The sequence below is a fragment of the Symphodus melops genome (assembly GCF_947650265.1).
Source record: "Symphodus melops genome assembly, chromosome: 19".
Lineage (NCBI taxonomy): Eukaryota > Metazoa > Chordata > Actinopteri > Labriformes > Labridae > Symphodus > Symphodus melops.
The window spans coordinates 14,384,918-14,403,577 of NC_136709.1; the positions used below are offsets into that span (position 1 = coordinate 14,384,918).

General features: G+C 40.7%; 1 protein-coding gene across 2 annotated transcripts; it reads right to left on the reverse strand.

Moving 5' to 3' along the window:
- Window positions 1-182: 182 nt before the first annotated feature.
- crlf1a (cytokine receptor-like factor 1a) lies at window positions 183-17,066 on the reverse strand. Of its 2 annotated transcripts, none has more exons than XM_079369161.1 (9): window positions 16,653-17,066; window positions 12,298-12,576; window positions 10,626-10,755; window positions 9,225-9,394; window positions 3,853-4,010; window positions 2,690-2,764; window positions 2,516-2,609; window positions 1,080-1,264; window positions 183-947 (listed from the first exon to the last, which is right to left on the reverse strand). In XM_079369161.1, exons 1-9 carry the CDS (start codon window positions 16,756-16,758, stop codon window positions 924-926), a joined length of 1,221 nt encoding a protein of 406 aa, XP_079225287.1. In that variant the 5' UTR covers window positions 16,759-17,066; the 3' UTR covers window positions 183-923. The 2 variants fall into 2 exon arrangements, with proteins under 2 accessions (XP_079225287.1, XP_079225288.1); XM_079369162.1 differs by having other exon boundaries at window positions 1,076-1,264.
- Window positions 17,067-18,660: the final 1,594 nt, after the last annotated feature.

Below are 18,660 nucleotides of genomic sequence, written 5' to 3' on the forward strand. Positions count from 1 at the left end.
TGTGCCTTAGTTACCTATAAGAACACAGGCAGGTCAAGTAGGAAGATGTTTTAGGTGTAGCAGACCAAGAAATGTTGTCCACATATGAGGGAAAAAAAAGGTCTGTTTATCATGTGTCGGACTTTCACACAGCTCTTTTCCTTTTTTTTTTTTACAACGTTAAAAAATCATTAACAACTTCAGTCATTAATATGTCTTTACTAACTAAACATAACTTAGGACATAAAACATAACTTTATACAGTTTTAAATATGCTGGTACAATTCAGTACAAAAATAAAGACAGTGAAACGTCTACACTCACACACACACACTCCAACATGTCAGTCACATAATGTCACTCAAAAACACATATACACTGGCTGAACCAGTTTGGCACATTTCCCACTCTTATTACAACGTATGAATTAGAACGTTTTCTCTTTGCATGGAACAACAGTGAAAGCTTTGGGTTTGGAATGTCCTTGGATGCTCATTGCCCACTAGATGGTGCTTTGGATCCACGAGAGATTAAAATAAAAGATCCCTGAAAACTTTCAGAGGTTTTGGGCACTAAGTGTGTTCTCATCTTTTTTTTGTGTGTGCAGGTTTAGAGCAAATACGTGGAGGAAAAAACAAAAAGTAATTGCATCGTTTGAGAAATCTGAGTGGTCTTTGCTGTCTCTTTTTCTTTAAAAAATTAAACCAGGATATCTGTGGTGAGTCTATCATTCTCTCTGCTGCACCATAAAAGAAGTAATTTCCCACAGTTCGTCCTTGGGTGTCCTCTCGTATCCACAGCTGGTATTTGCGCAAAAATGTCCAGAGCAAAATGTCTTATAATTCCCGTGTAAGAAAACAATCTCTCTTCTTATACACACACAGAGAAAAATACACACACATTGAGTCCTTTTCTTGTATTCTTTTCTGTCAAGTCAGCCTGTGCTAGGATTTATCCCCTTGAAGAACCTGTATAGAAATACAAAACAAATCTGTTACAAATAAGCATTCACAGGGCAGATTTTAAGTTTCTTTACTTTGTGCAGCCTGATGTCTGCACACCATAGAAATGCGAGTCCCTGCTTAGTGATGCTTACCTACCTGGTTGCGAGCTTTATGCGACTTCTGCATCAACACTCTCCACTGGTCGTACAGCTTCATGGACATGCTGCTGCAGCCGTAGGCGTGTTTCCGCACCCAGCCGAAGAACTGCTTCAGCTCCCTGCGCAGGGTGGAGTTAGAGTCCCCGCTCGACTTCGAGTCACACGAGCCCGACATCAACCGCTCTGCGGGAAAGAAAGAGAAACAGAGAGAGAGAATTAGGCTGGAGTCACTCCTTTGTGTTCTTTAGCAGCAGTTACATTCAATCACAGCGGAAGACACAGAGTTAAAAGAGAAAATAAAAAACAGACGAAAAGGAGTGAAATATGTTTTAAAAAATACACTCTTGGACGTTGAATTTCTTCTGTGTCTGTGCCAGTATAGACTTGGAGCCATGGCATTTTCAGACAGTACTACTCCCTGACCTCAACTTGATCTGTGAAGAATATCTCCAAAAATCGCTGGCGTTTGGAGACCATTCCAGAAAATTCATAGTTTTTTCTACCTACGGTACATTTTTTCCCCTAGCTGTGTCCATCATTCCTACTTGTTGTACTCAGCCTCCCACCTCCATCCCATTTCTTGACAAAATCTCATCAACCAAGGAAAAAAAAAATACACAACAAACTCGAATGCTATAATGTTGTAGGCTACTTCTTTGTTCCTGGTTGTAAACGTTTTTTTATTGATGGATATCTGACAACTGATATAATTTCATGTCTTCTTTATATCTGTTTGAGTGGGACTTGGGATTGGCAAAAAGCCAGAAAAAACTAACCAGAGTGGCTCCTCTTCAGGCGATAGTGCATACTTGCAGAGTTAAAGTCAGAAAAGCTAAAACCAATAACTTCCTTTCATAAACCTAAAAAAACCCTAAATAATCCATCAACATTTTGGATGACTGTCAATTCCTTATTTAAAAAAAAAAAAAAGGCTCAGAGCTTCCTCCATGAATTGCTAAGGACTCTCAAAAAACCCCTGACAAGAACAACATGTTTGGTTGTTTTATAACTTTAGATTTTCTATTTAAGTCTCCTAATCCCACTCACTGTTTTTTTCTCACTGTGTATTCCAATTTCACTCCTATTAAGAGTACACAAAGTCTTCTCTCCTCTTAGACGCAACAAAACAGGCAGGCCCTGATAACAGGATTACTTTTTTTTAAAGTGAGCTACTTTTTGTTGTTTAATCCTTCTCTGGTCACTAATATCATTGCACAAATCTGTTCCCCTGTTTGAAGGGGGGGACCCCACTATTTCAAATAAGCTCATTGTGTGTGTGTGTGTTTCATCTCCTTCAAACCTGCTGCTTTAATATGGTGAATCAAAATTTGTAACAACTTTTGGAGGCAAATTTGCTCCTTTAAAATTGATTAAAATGCCCTCGAACAGAATAAACAATCTTTGTAAGAAGATTCAATGTGTGTGTGTTCTCACCGTTGTGTGGTGTGGAAGCAGCAGTAGGATGGCTCCACTGGCTCCAAATCCCGGCTTTACGGGAGCCGTAGATGCCCACAGGGTTACAGCGAACCTGAAGAGTGGTGAACACGCATCAAATTAAAACGTTTTTTTTTTAACATGAACTAAAAACAGACATACGCTATGACGTACCTGGACAAAATAAACTGTCCCAGGTCTCAGTCCAGCCAGTCTACAAGATGTTTGATTCCCCACGTCATCCATCACCTAGGCGAAAAAAAAAAAGAAGACACAAACATGGAAGATTTGAGCGCTGGAGGTCTGACCGCAGTATTAAATACCAATGGACAAAGACTTAAACACAGGGCAGGATCAACAGAACCACAAACCATGTACAGACCTAAACATCGCATGCACACCACATTGTTTAGTGGCTCCTGATCAGCATGTTTACGAAAATATTTTCATGACATGTTGCCTGCTGGGTAAAAATCTGCTCTTTATTACTTATTACAAAGCTGGATACACGGAGGAATGAACACAGGAGCGTGCGCAGGTACTCAAACACACAGGTGGCAAAAAAAAAAGGAGACAGGAAAATAGAGGGAAATTACAGCTAATAATGTTGTCTAATAGGCTCCACTTTCTCTCTGGCATACGGTCTGTAAACACTTGTTAAGAAGGACTAAAACAGAAAACAGAACATGGAAATTACAGGCATCAGAGGGCTAATGATATGACACGAGGAAGCCAAATCTCTGAGTGTCTTTGCAGCCATATTGAAGACATTAACAGCAGAGATGTATCCCTCCATTCCTCAGCATGACCTCATGATTAGGGCCGCTTCAGAGGGAAACGGCATTTTTGTTTTCACCACCAAACTCTTAAAGCCACTCGGATTTAAGTCTCATCCGTCCACCACCTCGCTCCACTCCCTCCTTTTTCCCCACTTTGCGAGCAAAGACTTGCTTATATTATATCGGTGTAATTCCCCCTTAATTACTGGAGAATCTTCACCCGTACCCAGAGGACTCGAATGAATTCTGGGAAGCGCCATCTGCACAGCTAGAAGTTTCACACTGTATTTTTCATTCATTAAAAGCTAGAGCCGAAGTATACACAGTGGCTCTGGCCTGTGTTTTTCTCCTGATCAAAACCGTACTTGTAGATTCATGACTGATGAAAGTTTTTTGACCAGCCCAGCTATTAACTCATCTGGCAGAGGAGGCCTCAATCAGAGTAGATTAGAGGAGATCACAGCATTACGACGAGGAACAGCTGGAACAGTGCTTTTGGGAGAGAGACACAGAGAACAGATTTATGTCCTCACATATACGTGTGTCCTTGTCCTTTACCTTCCAATCTTGGCTGTCCTCCAGTCTGTAGCGGATCTGGTATTTGGCCTGAAACAGGAAATCTTTGAGAGCAGGCGGGGCCTCCCAGCGAACACTCAGCTGGTCCTCTAACAGCCCGACACGACTGACTGTCACACCTGCTGGGGGGTCCGTGGTCACTGGAGGGAGAGGAGATGGAAAAGCTCTTTAAGTAGGAAGATATTAAGAGCTGAGAAATCCAAAAAAATACCACCAAATTACCAAATGTGAACATTAACGACTGGTTTTCTTGGTCATGAGTGACACTGAACCAAATATCTTTTGATTTGAGACCTCGCCCTGCTCTCTGGAACATTTTGAAAAATGTAGAGAAAAGGATTTATGAAAGAAAAACTGATTGCAAGCTATCCAGTTAAATCCACCTTCAACAAGTCAGTCATAGGAGAGATCCAAACAGCTCGGTAAAAGTCTCTGACGTAACAATAACACAAACTGAACGCTGATCAGGGGACACAATTATTCTGATGATTCTTTTTGTGAGTTGTCCATTAAATCCTGAGTGTGTTCTCACTTCCATTTCTGGTTTTTGCATAACGTTTGAGACTTAGACTTTCCACTTACAAAAGGCTAGAAAAAACATAATACTGTAACAATGTGTTGTAAGAACACATGGACTCTGAAACTTTATATGTAAGCCTTTATTTGTGGCATAAATGATAGCGTAAAATGAACTCATTAACAACATTCGACGTTGCTTCTTTAACCGCTGAGCAACTTTTAACCATGCATTTTAAGTCAAGACACTTGTCTGATATTCCTCTTTTGGTCTCTTCCAACCCCTGAGGACAACATCTCCTACCTCTCTAAACACTCCACTTTGCTCCCCCAGCTACTCAATTACTCAGCCTGTCTGTTTTTTGTTTTTTTTTTAAATCAAAGCCTTTACATTCACAGCAGCTCCTGTCTGCTGATAGAGTAATGTTAATAATGAGAGTGAACAATACGCTGAACACACTAAAACGCTCTGTAAAGCTGAGGATAATTAGAGCATATATTTAACAAGTCATTAATTCAGTCATTAATTGTTGAATAAAAAATGATTTAGTGTTGCATTAACCCCTTGACGCCCATGTCGCAAATTTGCTTTAAACCGCTTCCGCTCCAAATGCAGCCAAAATAGCGTCTGTATTCCTCCACTGCCGGTTGATGCACTTTAAATACACACCTCAAAAACGTTTGCCAGCAGTCGTTTGTCATCGGACCAGTCGGAAAATCAGTTTGATGTGCTATGCATGTGCTATTTTTTATGTAATATCTGTTTATGTGCTGTTTTCAAATAAATGTTCTTAACTTAATTTAGCGTCTACTTAAAAGCAGAAACACATGTAAAAAAAAAACGTTTTAATACTTGGAAACAAATTCAGGCGTCAGGGGTTTGAGGATTTATAAATGTCTTTGACATGAGTAAGTACATTTACGTGGATTTGAGTTTCCAGGTGGTTATCAGGACTTTTAAGTAAATACTATACTATAAATACTATATCCCAATTTCAGAAAACGGGATAGTCACTTATTCGGGTTTAGAGAAACAATATTTTTTTAAACTGGAGAACTTCAAAATAAAATGGGATACTGTGGCACGTCATAACCCCGGTTTCGTACACGCGACCTCAGCCAAGTGACGCTAAAACAAACAATGAGAGCTGAGTTTTGTCGTTCGCTAATGAATGTGTGCATGTAAACGTCATATTCTAAATATGATAAAACGGTGGTGAGTCTCATAACCAGGACACTCGAGTACATGAAACTCATGAACTCACCGATAAATCTTAAAGGGATTGAAGCTTGTTTTGGAGGGGTGGGGGGGCTGTATGTTAACTGTAATGTCATAATCAGTGCAAGAAATATACAAACTGAGATTCATGAGGGGCACACATGCTTGTTTTTTTTTTTTTTTTTAAATTACCATTCATTTACAAGTTTATTTCTAGCCAAAGAACTGAATAATACACTTCTGGTGGACAGATGGCCTTGATTACCATTTTCATCCAAAGCTCCGTAGCTTAGGGGCTTCTTTCTTCATCTCAGGGTTATATTTGCAGGGTCAAGCAATCCATTCAATTCCAATAGAAAGCAGTAGGAGTGATGTCTTAATATGTAGGAGCACATTGGAGACTTGATGTGAGTTAGTGGAGGGTTTTTGTGGTCCTGAGATGCTTTCCAAGAGTTGACTTGTGTGAGCCTGAAGAGGCTTTTTCATCTGATAATAATTATGTGTTTTCAACAAACAAACATGGTGACAGACCATTATTTCTTAACTCTCTTTTCTTTCTTCAGTTTTTTTTCTTTTTTTTTTATCATAAAGCCTCAACATTAGTTTATTCCCATACTGTCATTCTTTTCAAGTAAAAAAAAAATAGACGACCCAGGGGAAGGACATAAACCAGAACGATTCAGAGGAGGGAAAAGTTGAAGACGGTGGTTTGCAAAATATGTATGCAAAATAGCATTCCAGTAATTGCTATTAAAAAATATCAATTCTTTTCAGATCTTAATTGTTTCACTAGTTAATGTTGACAGCCCTAAGAATTTCAAAATGTTGAAGTAGCATTTTTTGTTTGCACTGTTCGTTTACAACGTATACATTAAAGTCAACGCAACATGACAAGTCACAGATGAACCACGCTTAACATATGTTGTGTCATTCGTCATCATATCATCATCTCAGTGAGACACTAATTCAAGTTTCCTCTAGCCTCCTGGTTTAGAGGGTTCCCCCCGTGACTGCGGAATGCAGAGAAAACTGGAGGTGTTTCCGCCTCGCCTTCATAACTGATTAGACATGACCGTAGACGTGACTCACGGCAGCTCGACGCGAGGTGTGGTTGCTGTGTTTTATGACCCGCCACTGTTGTGGAAACTGCTTAAGAATGGAGAGGGCAACCTGAGCGAAACAAAACGAATACACACGAGTCCAGAAACCGCCTACACTTCGCTTGGTTGTGTGTTTCTATACTGTTTTCCAGGCCCTGCCCTGCCCTCAGGGTGTGTAAACAGGTGTGAGTCTGTTTGTGTGTGTGTGTGTGTGTGTGTGTGTGTGTGTGTGTGTGTGCATACATTAGGGAACGGAAAAGGATTACAGTTTGATGGAAGCTTGTTTCCTCGCTCGTGACATGTTCGCCTCTAAAACTCTATATGGTTTTCTCTCAGCACATTTCTCACACACTTGTTTGGAGCGTGTCAGAAGTCAACCAGGTGAAGAGCTCCGAGCTAATCATGCCGTATTATTTCAGGTCCAAGTCTTAAAGCCTCAAAGCTCAAACTCCTCTGGCCTCGGGGGTCTGCAGCCGTCTCAGAGACAGGATTAGGTCCGGGGATCAGTCAGGAACATTCCAATGCTACATAAAAGGAGCTAGCCAGTGTTTTCTGTGTGTGTGTGTATGTTTTTTGTGTGTGTGTGTGTCCAGCGAGCATGAGTAAAGAGAAAATGAGCTCATCAAAAGGGAGGGCGTTTCCATTTGTCACACACCTACGCCTGTCCAGGTGTGTGTTTGCATGTGTGTGTATGACTGAGTGTGTTTTTTTAGGGCATAATGAGAAAAGACAAGAATCTGTCATGGTGCATGCCCAGTTAGCTTAAAGTGCACTAAGCTAGGCAAGGAACCCCAGAACAAAGCTTTAAAAGGAAACATAGCTCAGCTCTGACGAGAAGGAAGCTGCAGGAGTACCTGCATGAGGAATGATAATCTTATTCCACTTTCAAAAAGTTAAAGTTGGAGTTAGTCATGGCTATCAACCTGTTGGACACAAGATGATGCAACACAGTCATCTCTAAGATACTGTTTGGGCTCATGAGATGGTGAGCAGGGGTTTGAATGTTTTCAGCTAACTTATTGTGTTGTTACATTTAGAAAGATGTTTCTTTGTCATATTTGAGAATTTGAAGTTGTATATAAATGCATGACTGTTTTTGGAATCTTATATTTAGGATTCTGAACAGAAGAAGGGAACAGCTAGCGTGGCTACATTCAACGATTCAATACTGAGAAGAGAGTTTCTGGCACTAAACTCCCTGTAAAACCACAAATTGTTGTTAATAAGGCTTAGGGTTTTTTTAAATGGTTTCATAAAACAAGTAAAAACATGTTAATTAAAACACTTATGAGATGCTGGAAGGTAAACTTTTATGTTTTGTGTTGCTTTTAACCCCCGCTTACAGTCTCAATGATCAGCTAATGCTAAGCTTCAAAGTTAATGCCGAGACATGAGAGTGATGTTGCTCTCACACTCTTGTTTTCATGGGGAATTAAGCACATTCCTTTAATGTCTTACTTTATCTGCAAATCAGCTAATATTACAAACACATATTTATCCCTAAACAGCAATCAAGAGCCAAATTTGCAAGATAAGGGATTTGCATTGATGACCTTGACTGATATTGAACCTTTATTTAACCAGGAGTAAACTCATCGAGGGTTTTATGTTGGTGTAGTGGTTTAAATCCTTATTGGACAGGGCCTCTCAGGCTTTCTCCCACAGTCCAAAGACATGTTGATGTTGATGCCGAATTGCTCGTAGTGTGTGAATGTGAGTGTGGCTGGTTGTTTGTCTCTATATGTCAGAGTCTGTGATCGACTGGGAAACAGTCCAGGATGTAACCCCACCTCTCGTCCAACGAGATCTAGGATCGGCTCAAGCCCCCCAACGTCCCCATACAGGAAAGAGTTCAACCTCTTTGCTTCATTCTTCTTTTGCTGGTTGCATTGAAAAAGTGATTCTTAACCAGAAACCCCTTCAGTGAGGTTTTACTAATCGCTCGGTAAAAACATAACAGAAGATGTATCTTAATGACATTGTCAAGTCAAACTGATGAGGGACATAGATGTATATTAAACTGTTTCCACCATTACATTTCATTGCCAGCATGGATCAGCTAAAGTAAACGTCCTCAATCTGTGATATATCACCTGGTACTTCTTAGGACGACAGGATACCTTTTGTTAAAATTCACATTCCTCTGTGTGTGAATACTGTTTGAGTTATTTTGCATCTTGTAAGTCCACTGCTCAAATAATTTATAAAAACAAGTCAGGTTGTTTGAAGGCATTTTACTGCAGGAATCTTTGCTTTAAAAGGAGCATTTGATTTAAAGTAAGGAGATTAAAGGTTCAAAGAGGATACATTTACTAAATCTGTCAGTGATTTACGATTGACAAGTCTTCGCCATATGTCTCTGCATTGTTTTTTAATGGGCTACGAGTCTAAAAGGCTTGTATCATTTGTCCTGCGTGATAGCCCCGAGGCATCATTGACACAGAGATCTAAGCTTTAAAAACAGAAGCCTGGTTCAAAAAAGAAAAAGAGTGTCAAAGTGAACCTCTTCTCACACTCACCCACGTCTAAGATGTCAAGAGTGATGACATCAGAGGTAGCTTGCCCAAGCTGGTTGGACGCCTCCACCCAGATCTCGTAGGGTGTGAAGAGATGCAGGTCCCGGGTGATGCTGCAGGAGTACGGCTGTGAATGAGTATAGTCCTCACACTCCTTCTCCTTACCGTACCATCTGGTGGGGAACAGAAAACATTAATCCTTGAATAATTCATATGATGTCGAATTTATTGCATTATGTGCTTTGAGTTAAGATTTGATCTGGCACAAGTGGTTTCAGTTAGTCCTTATTTACACTAAGCTGACTGCCGTAAGACATTTCCATGCAGTTGGCAACCCGATGGGCACTGCATGTCAAGTCTTTTCCCTTTTGGTTGTTTTTTTGTTACTGCTGATTTAATTATCAAAAAATGTGTAGCGCTTAAAGCCCATCTGAAACTCATTTTCAAAATCTATCATTCCCAGCCAAAAAAAAGAAAAAAGGAAGCGTTTTTGTAATTCTAATAAAATGTGTCTTTTCCCCTCAATAAAGCCCTTTTACCCTCCAGCAAGCGCTGCACATATTCTATTTGTTTTATGATGATGGTGTGCCAAAGAGATAAAATATTTTGCCCTCTTTCCAGCTCAACTTAAGCCCGCGTTTTGTTATTTTTGAGGCATGAAAATACCACATAACATGTTATGATATATGGTGATTCTGAGTTGGAACATTGGCACATGGAGAACAACTTTAAACTCCTTTTAACCCCAAGGATGGTTTTATTTGGTGGTTACTGACGTGTGATCAGATGACCTTTGACTTAACCCCTCTATCATTCCACTTCAGCATGTAAAACTTTGTTTGGCTCTTTTATTCGGAAGCCATGCTCAGGCTCCTACACTGCTTTATCACTTTTAAAAGTAAACATAGTGTAACATTTTCGAGGATTTCATTCCACACTCTGCTAAAGTCCCTCCTGGACGCTGTGGACAGTTAGCATATACAATATGAACTTTACACTAAGGCAACCAAAAGCAAATGTGTAGCTCAAAATGAACAGGAACATTTTGGTGACAGAGAGTCACCCTGTAACCATAGCAATGAGAAGGTGAGAGAAGATCAATCTTAGCTTCACGCACAAAAAAAAAAAGTGACAATGCCCTTATTTTACAACGTAGATTTTCTAATTTGGATAAAGCTACCAAGTTCTGGGTCATCACAGCAATGGTTGGTAATGGTCAAACCAGGTCATACTGTATTAGCAAAAGGTCATTTGCTGGCAAATGGTGCATGGCCCTTCTATTACATCTGTTAGATTCAAAAGTTAATCCTGTAACTCTAAGAAAAAGCTCATTTTTGGATTCTGTAGAGAAGTGAGTGACTGAACTGAATGTCGCTGCAGAGTGTGTGTGATGATAGTATATACCTGAGTTTGTACTTGAGTCTGTACTGCGTGCTAATGTTGGTCTCTCCCTTTCCTCCTGGAGCCCAGCTGCAAGTCAGGTCTTTGGTGTTCCTGGACCAGCAGGTCAGATTGACCGGCTTCTCTGGCGGCACTGGGGCAGAAAGAGGGAGAGATGGTGAGAGATGGTAGAAAAAAGAAAACAACGGAGGATAGAAGTCGGGTAACTTAGGGTTACAAAGTCACCTCCGGCCATTACTTCAGTCCTGTCCTCCGGAGTGTAATGCACCCACTGGTGATGTTCCTCAGTAAATGGACTGTTTTTCTTAATTGGTGTGTTCTCGTGTGTGTGTTTTCGCTCTCTGATTTGGTCAGACTCAGGATCCCTGCCAACATTCCTCGTCTCTCAGAACACAAGGTGCTCGACAACAGTGGCGCACAGAGATTAGGATCCTTACTGCCTCTCCTTGTGTGTTCATCTCAATAGTCTAATTGTTTTACTCCAAAAAGAAGATTGTTCACACTAACATCTTTCACAGTCTTTACGATCACGTGCATGTTGTTGTTTTTGACCTGCAAGAAAAAATGTTAGAGAGAGCAAAGTGTGCCTGTGGTTTGTGGGTGGGAGAGAGATGTTTTCCTAACTTTGCAAAGACCTGTTTCAGAGTTTTAATCAGATGGTTATAGAGATGTTTTATCTCTTTGGAAGCTTTAATAAAGGCAGTAAAATAATCAGCATGTAGTCCTTTGTGAACATCACAGCTAATGTCAAAAGGTTGTATCGACTGGAAAGATTTCTCATCTATGCAATGTGAACTAAATCGTAAATGGACTTGAGTGTGTATAGCTCTAGTCTGCTGACTATTCAAAGTGCTTTTTACACTACAGGTCACACCTACCCGTTCACACACTGATGACGCAGCAGCTGGAGCAATGTGGCTTGACCAAGGACACCCCCCCCCCCCCCCCCCCCCCCCCCCCCTCATTGTGTCCAACCCCACAAACCAGCACCTCCAAAGCACACGAATCAATATGCTATAGCTCCTTTGTTTCATCAGCACAAGAAAAACATTTTTACAGGGAAACTGACAAGGATTACACAAACGGGAATCTCCTCCAGTCTAAAAGGGAAACTAAGCTAAGCTACATGCTAAAACTTTGAAACATGATAACTTTAGCCTAACCATCTTTCCACCAAAGTGTTTACAAGGAAGCAACTTATGGCTAAGAATGAGAAACTAATTTGACTGTCTAAATAAAACTGTGTTAAATGGATGTTGTTTTGGTCCCATAAGTACACTTAGGTTACATTTAAAAAAAAAAAAATACAGTCGATGGTTTGAAATGAATCATGTAAATGCTGTTCCTCATAAATACAGAAGTACAAACACATGTCTTTCTAAAGTGACCCATGGCCCGTGAGTGATAGTGCGAGTAATGGACCACACAGGAGGCCTCCAACTTGCCTGAAGGCAGGAATACTAAACATAAAATACAACCTGACTGTGTTGGGACACTAAAAAAATCTACCCTTCACTTGTTTTTTTTCCTCGCTTGTCCCCCCCCCCTCGCTTCTATGGTATGCAAACACTCTTTATTTATTCATGCAACACCTCTAAGTCAATTTCAAAGCCTTTTTTAAAATTTGATAAAATGATAAAACAAACAAAGAAAAACATTGAGAATATTAACTTACTCCCGACATAGAGGCAGGAGCCGGCCAGGATGTGGCCCTTGTGGTTGTGGCAGACCAGGTTGTCTCCAGACGTCTGCCTTGAGGCGTTGAGTCCTGCCAGCGTCACACTGAGGTTGGTCGGGCTCAGCACTTTGTACATGGAGCTGGGCAGCTGCTGACCGTTAAGCGTCCAAAACAGAGAGCTGGCGTGGATGCCGAGGTCGGGATGGATCCAGCAGCTGACGGTCAAGTTGGACCCCATGCGGAGGACGGGGTCCTGGGGGTAGATTAGTGCTACATCTAAAATTGAACAAAAGGAGACAGTGGGTGAGTGCTTTCAATCACATAGCCCAATGTACTCTTCATATATATTCATATACAACATCTGTCCTGGTTCATTTGTACTTCACAGTTAAAACCCTCTTTAATGCACTCTTTATAGCTTTAAAGCAGTGACATAGTATATCACTGGAGCGTCTTATCACGCCACGTTACTGGATTGACACTCAAGGAGGTTGGAATAGCTGTCAGTTCCCTAGTTTTCAAGGCTTTGTATTTGAACAATTTTGCAAAACCAAATGTGATATGAACCAGAATCAATCAATTAATCTTTATTGAAATAGTGTCAATCGATAACAAGTGTTATCTTAAGACACTTTACAAAACGCAGATAAAGGACCTTACTCTTTGTCTGTTATCATTACAAAAAGCAGGTAAAAGACCTTACTTACTGCTATATTACAAGAGCCCAGCTTAATCCGTCATAGCGTGGCAAGAAAAAAACTTCCCTTTAACAGGCAGAAATCTTCTCCAGAACCAGGCTCATGTCGGATCAGCAATCTATTAAACTGCGCTGGGCTTGGAAATGGGATGGGGAGATGGGATAAGATGCAGGGGGGGGGGGGGGGGGGGGGGGGGGGGGGGGGGGGGGGGGGGGGGGGGGTGTTTGGGCAGGCCATCCTCAGAAAGTGTTTGATCGTCTAATTCAGGAGCAAACCGTGAGAACTAAGTCAACATGCACACTACTAAACAGGATATGAATCCTGTGGTTTGCTGCAGTACAGTCCCTGCATGCAGTTGTGGTTATGTGATAACAAGAAAATCAAGGCAAGTAAATCTTCACTGTCGTTGGTAGCCTGTGTCAAGATAGTTTGATGCTGTAAGAGGTTGATTCTGTGCTGTAATGGAATAAAACGTGAGGAAGGATTCAAATCCGACGAACGGACTGGAACAACATCAACATGTTTTTCTCACTGCTTTGTGTTTCTGAATGATCTTGATGTGACGTAATTTATTTTCAGGGGTCTCGGGGGGGGGGGGGGGGGGGGGGGGGGGGATAAATTCAACATTTTGGTCTTCTAAAGTAACGAACAAGAAACAAGTAGCAGACATTTTGCTCTCACGACATGTAAGCAGCAAGAGTGGAATTTTTGTCAGATCGAGGATTTTGAAGAAAAAATGTTGCCCACCTAGGTGGTAAGGTAGGTAAGATGACGTCTGCGCTGAAATGACTAGGCGGTGAGCGCACCGATACTTTGTCAGACCACTACAAATCCTTGCCCGGGGGCCATGTCTTTTCAGCTGCCAGCCTTCTTACGCTGACAGACATTGTGTTCTCTTTCATGGAGGAGCCGCCTTTGAAGAACTTCATTCAGCCGTATCTCCACACTGATTTTCATATCATAACCCCGACACAACACTCCCACTTGCACAGTTGCACAGTGCACACGCGAGAACACAAACACAAACAAAAAGTGCAAAAAAAAAAAAAATGGGGGGGTTGTCTTTGTTATTGGATACAGTGAACTCAAAGGGTGCAGTGATTAGCCAATAATATGCCGATCCAGCTGAATAACAAGCAGTGTTTATGTATTTGGGGCGTAGGGAGGTGAAAAGAAGCCCCCCTCCAACACACCAAATTTAACACTACAGTGAAAGACACAATTACTGCTGTTTATTGTTTCTACTTGACACGTTCACTGGAGGAAATGGCTTGTAAATGTTATTTGTTTGAAGAGGCTGTTTGAAACACAGCTCCGCTAATACAGAGGGGGGAACTATTTGGCGAAAGACGGAGGTCTCCGCCAACATGTTCATGGACTGACAACACTTTTTTTTTTTTTAAATGCTGTAAGTCTTGAAAAAAGCTCCACGCTACCTCCCCTCCTGCGTCGGACCAACTATTCACACTCCACTCATCCATGTAGCAGCTCAAAGAGGGCTTCAACTTTTCTCTGTGTGCTTCTACAATAGACGTACATGTGGAACATTTTGAGGGGCCAGTGTGGACGAGCCAAGTGGAGGAAGTCACGCAACATTTAGTGACAATGAGCCGTGCAACAGCAACTAAAAAGGGGATGAAATAGACGCATCTGTAGGTGTCTGTTCTTTTATTAAGGTTAGCATTTGACATATACATACATGTACAACTGTTCCTTTTATCTAGAGAGAGAATTTTATTTTGTTTTAACTTCAAATAAATAGAGGCAAGCGCAAGTAAGGAGGACGCTGAGTTGAATTTTTAGGGAACAAATTCAAGGTGTCACAAGGTGAAATGCTTAAAACAATATTATCACGTCCAACTCAAATACTTCTTTATTCACTGACAAATAAACTCAACATTATGAGCAGCACTAAAACCTAATAACATGTTGGCAAGAAAGTTCCACTTTTAAACTGTTTTATTTCAGTGGCATCTGCAAACCACAAAACACAGTATGGGCAGGGGAAGCACCCCTTCATTATTACAGTGAATAAAACGGTAACGACCAATTAGGCCCTGTAATAAACAGCAGGGCAGCTTGGGATCACAGCCCATTGTCTCCTCTAAGCCCCTGAAACTACACTTTCTTTTATTAGCGCCTTTCAAACAGGATGAATAACAGGAGATCCTTTCAGAGAAGCTGCTCTGCGCCAGTGAGCCCGCCATAAAAACTAATCCAGCCACTTAAACTGGGAAGCGGACATAACTTTGATTTATTTATGTTACTGTGCATTAAGCTGCCGGTTAACATTCTCCAAAACCCGAGCGAGTGATGTCACTGTTTTGTTGCGGTCCGTGAAGCCCTCTCACCCTTCCATGTGTTAAACGAATTATGGGCCGACTTGTTGAAATTCGGCCTCCTGGGAGATGAGTTTTTCTCTGCGGGGATACAACAACTAGACCTCAACAGGAGAGCATCAATAACACGAGGTGTCAGGTGGGCACAGTGGCATTAGTAACTTCTCTGTAAGTGTCCACTATCTCACAAAGAAGTGAGGCCTTATTATGTAAGACAATTTAGAACAAGAAGTTAATTCTAATTGGGGATATATTTTTCCCCCACTTCGATATTACTGGGAATCTTCAGTGTGCCTGCATTGATTTCACATAAAACTTTCTACGTTCTACCCTCCTATAGAAACTCTTTACCTTTAGCATCTTTAAGTGGAGTTTAAGTGGCGTTCAGGTTGTTTTTTTTAACCTTCAATAATGTCACAATACTATGCCCATAAAATATCATGAAGGTTTTAAACTTTTAAGCAGTGTCAGCACTGAAAATATACCAACTGTTTTATTATTATAATAAGAACCTCTTCATTGCTTATGAATAATGAATTTTTATCCCATATTGATATCACTTAAATGTAAAGTCATTTGATGGCCTATGTTGCTATAGACAAATACCCTGAAATGAAATCTTTATTTATACAGGGAAAACTTTCTTTTAATGGCACAGACCTTGAACAGAACTAAACTCATGCTGCAGCCACTCTGATAAATGTAGCTTTGCTTTAAGTGTTTTTGTACATTGTCATCGTCTTCAAGATTGATTCAACCAAATGTTAATATCAATATAACGTTCTTTCTATATCCATCTGAAGTCAATTGTGGGGGGTTCTTTAACGATAATGTTTCTAAGTTGGTGATAAAATCCTTTAGATCACCATGACTGCTTTAAGTGGCTGCTGCTTGTCCTGTTTTTCCTTTTACTGCATTGACAGTCTTCACTTTAAAGCCTTACTAGGGCTTTTGTCATGTTCTCTGATGTTTTATTTTACATTTCTCTTCAGATGTGTTAATAGAACTGATTGATGTAACGAATAATTTGTTCAATAGCTTTTGGAAGTAAGTCTTTAGTGTTTGCATGCCTTAATAACCTGCTGAAATACGTCCCACTGCTGTCACAATCCATGTTCGTAACTGTATTATCTGTACTATGCATAGCAGATTAAAAGATAGTGACACATATACTGATGTTTGCTGTAAGATTGTTGGGTGACCCATGGATTAAACTGATTTTAGTGGACCAAAAACACACCCCATACCCCAACCCTTAATTCGCCACAGTGAGACCCTGACTTTGCGCACCGATGGACATCTATGTGCTACTTACGTGTGGACAAGGTCAGCACGCCGGGGATGTTCAGCATGAGGAATACCAAGCACATATCCAAGACGGTTTTCATGTTTCCCACAGTTTGCTCTATGTCTCTCCTCATTCCTCGTCCTCGTGTTGTTTTTGATGTCGCCTTTCTTTTCGATCTGGGAGAGAAATTACGCACAGTGGAAAGAGGAAAAACAGCCCGGGTTCAAGAGTGCTCCGGGTTTTATTGAACAAGACAACTCTCAGGAGTGAAGGGGCGCGCAAAAAAACGTGTGACCCGGTTGAAAAAGTCCCTCCTGAGGACCCATCAGGCCACTCGTCCTCTGTAAAAGCCAAAAGAGTGAGTATACCGAGTTCTGCCTGCAGTCTTTTCTCCTCTTAATGCTTCCTGCAGCTCAATCACACACAAGTTCATACTTCTTAAGCCCCTCCCCTCTCCCTCTCTCTTCCCACACACAGTCATAGTCACAGTCATATCCCCCTCTTTCCGTCCTTTCACTGCTCCTTTCTTTTTTTTCTCGTCTTTCTCTCCCCCTTTCAGTGATGGGTTGGTAGGGGAGTCAGGGCCATTCACTTTCACTGAATCACCCTGCCTCTGTTTCTTTCCATGCCTCAGGTCCCTGCTTTACAGTTTTTCACCATAGGAGGCTATTGAGCCTCTGAGTTGCAGGAAAGGTTTACAAATCCTAAAGTTTCCTTTTCCCTTTCTTTTATCTCTTTATGCTAAACTTCGTTTTTCACACACAAGAAACTCTTTGTACCCAATACAATTCATTTTTTTCTTTTTACCGGTTTTGATCCAGGTATGATTGGCAGGTCTGTTTTATGATGTGTTCAATTAAATGTGAAACCATAGGACATCGTAGAGCTAATAGCCCCCTAACTCTTTTACAGTTAATCTGCCCTTTATGTCCTTTATGCCTAATTGAAAGCTCCATTTTGTCCTGTACAAATAGAGTGTTTCTTTATGAAACAAACGTGGTGATTTAAAAAAAAAAAAAAAAAAAAACTAGTCACAACACAACTCTTATACCTTTTCAATCCACCAATGTGTGTATCTTTTTGTCGACCTTTTGTTGAACTTACTTTACGGAGCCACTTAGCTGGCTTTACTTTGCTTCTGTACTTGTGCCATCATATAACAAAGATTTTATTTCATTAGGTTATTTGGACCTCTGCGGCACGTTTTAACATTAGTCAGATTTTGAATATATATGGTTTAGGTTTAACTTCGACACCAACTTCAGATAGAGGTCTAAACTCATCACTAACCAATTACTTCTGGGATAACAATAGCAAGGTTGCCATGAATTCTACATAAATTAAGATCATTGCTGATCATCAGGCTGCTTATCCCACCACAGTCCAGCAGACAATGTTGAAGAAAACATGTACATTTGATTTCTTAGGGGTAATCCGTGTCGAGTATTACAATACAAAGGAATACTTCCATTAGCATGACATATGAGTTACGCGTAGACCTGCCTTTAACATAAGCAAAATATTCTCACTTCTGTATTCTCAAAAAGCTTCTGCTGCTCCTAAATCCATCCCCCCTGCCACTACTCAATACAACCTAGTTTGTAAACAGCAAATAAGCCATTTTCTTATTTTTTTATGTGGGATTTTAGCTTTGCTCTCGGTTCTTAAAAGTTTGTCTTAAAAGGAAAACTCAACCTCCCTCACTGTAATATTCCATATTAAACATGACCCTGTGGTTTCTTGTCAGGGGATGAAACATGTGTTTACAGTCCTATTCTACTGAATATGTAGCTCCTTTTTTTTTTTTTTTTTTTTTTTTTTTTTAAAGGCAGTGACTAAGCACAAGTTAAAACATGACGCCCCAAGACGGCCACAAACTGTCTCACTCACTGCTGATTTATGTCTTATTTATTTAAGTTGCCCTTTAGGTCTAGGTGACCTTCATCAAATATGTAAACAATAAACCCAACAGTGCCGTTTACCCATATAATAAATGATGAAATCAGAGGACCGCAAAGTTTGATCACCAGACCTT

What these genes read in the sequence shown, in the direction of transcription:
- crlf1a (XM_079369161.1), bottom strand. Translation starts at nt 16,758, where the DNA reads ATGAGGAGAGACATAGAGCAAACTGTGGGAAACATGAAAACCGTCTTG. An exon ending in GGACAGTTTATTTTGTCCAG is followed by an intron (nt 2,610 to 2,689) that starts GTACGTCATAGC and finishes ACCACTCTTCAG; the next exon opens with GTTCGCTGTAACCCTGTGGG. An exon ending in CGCATAAAGCTCGCAACCAG is followed by an intron (nt 948 to 1,079) that starts GTAGGTAAGCAT and finishes ATTTCTATACAG; the next exon opens with GTTCTTCAAGGGGATAAATC.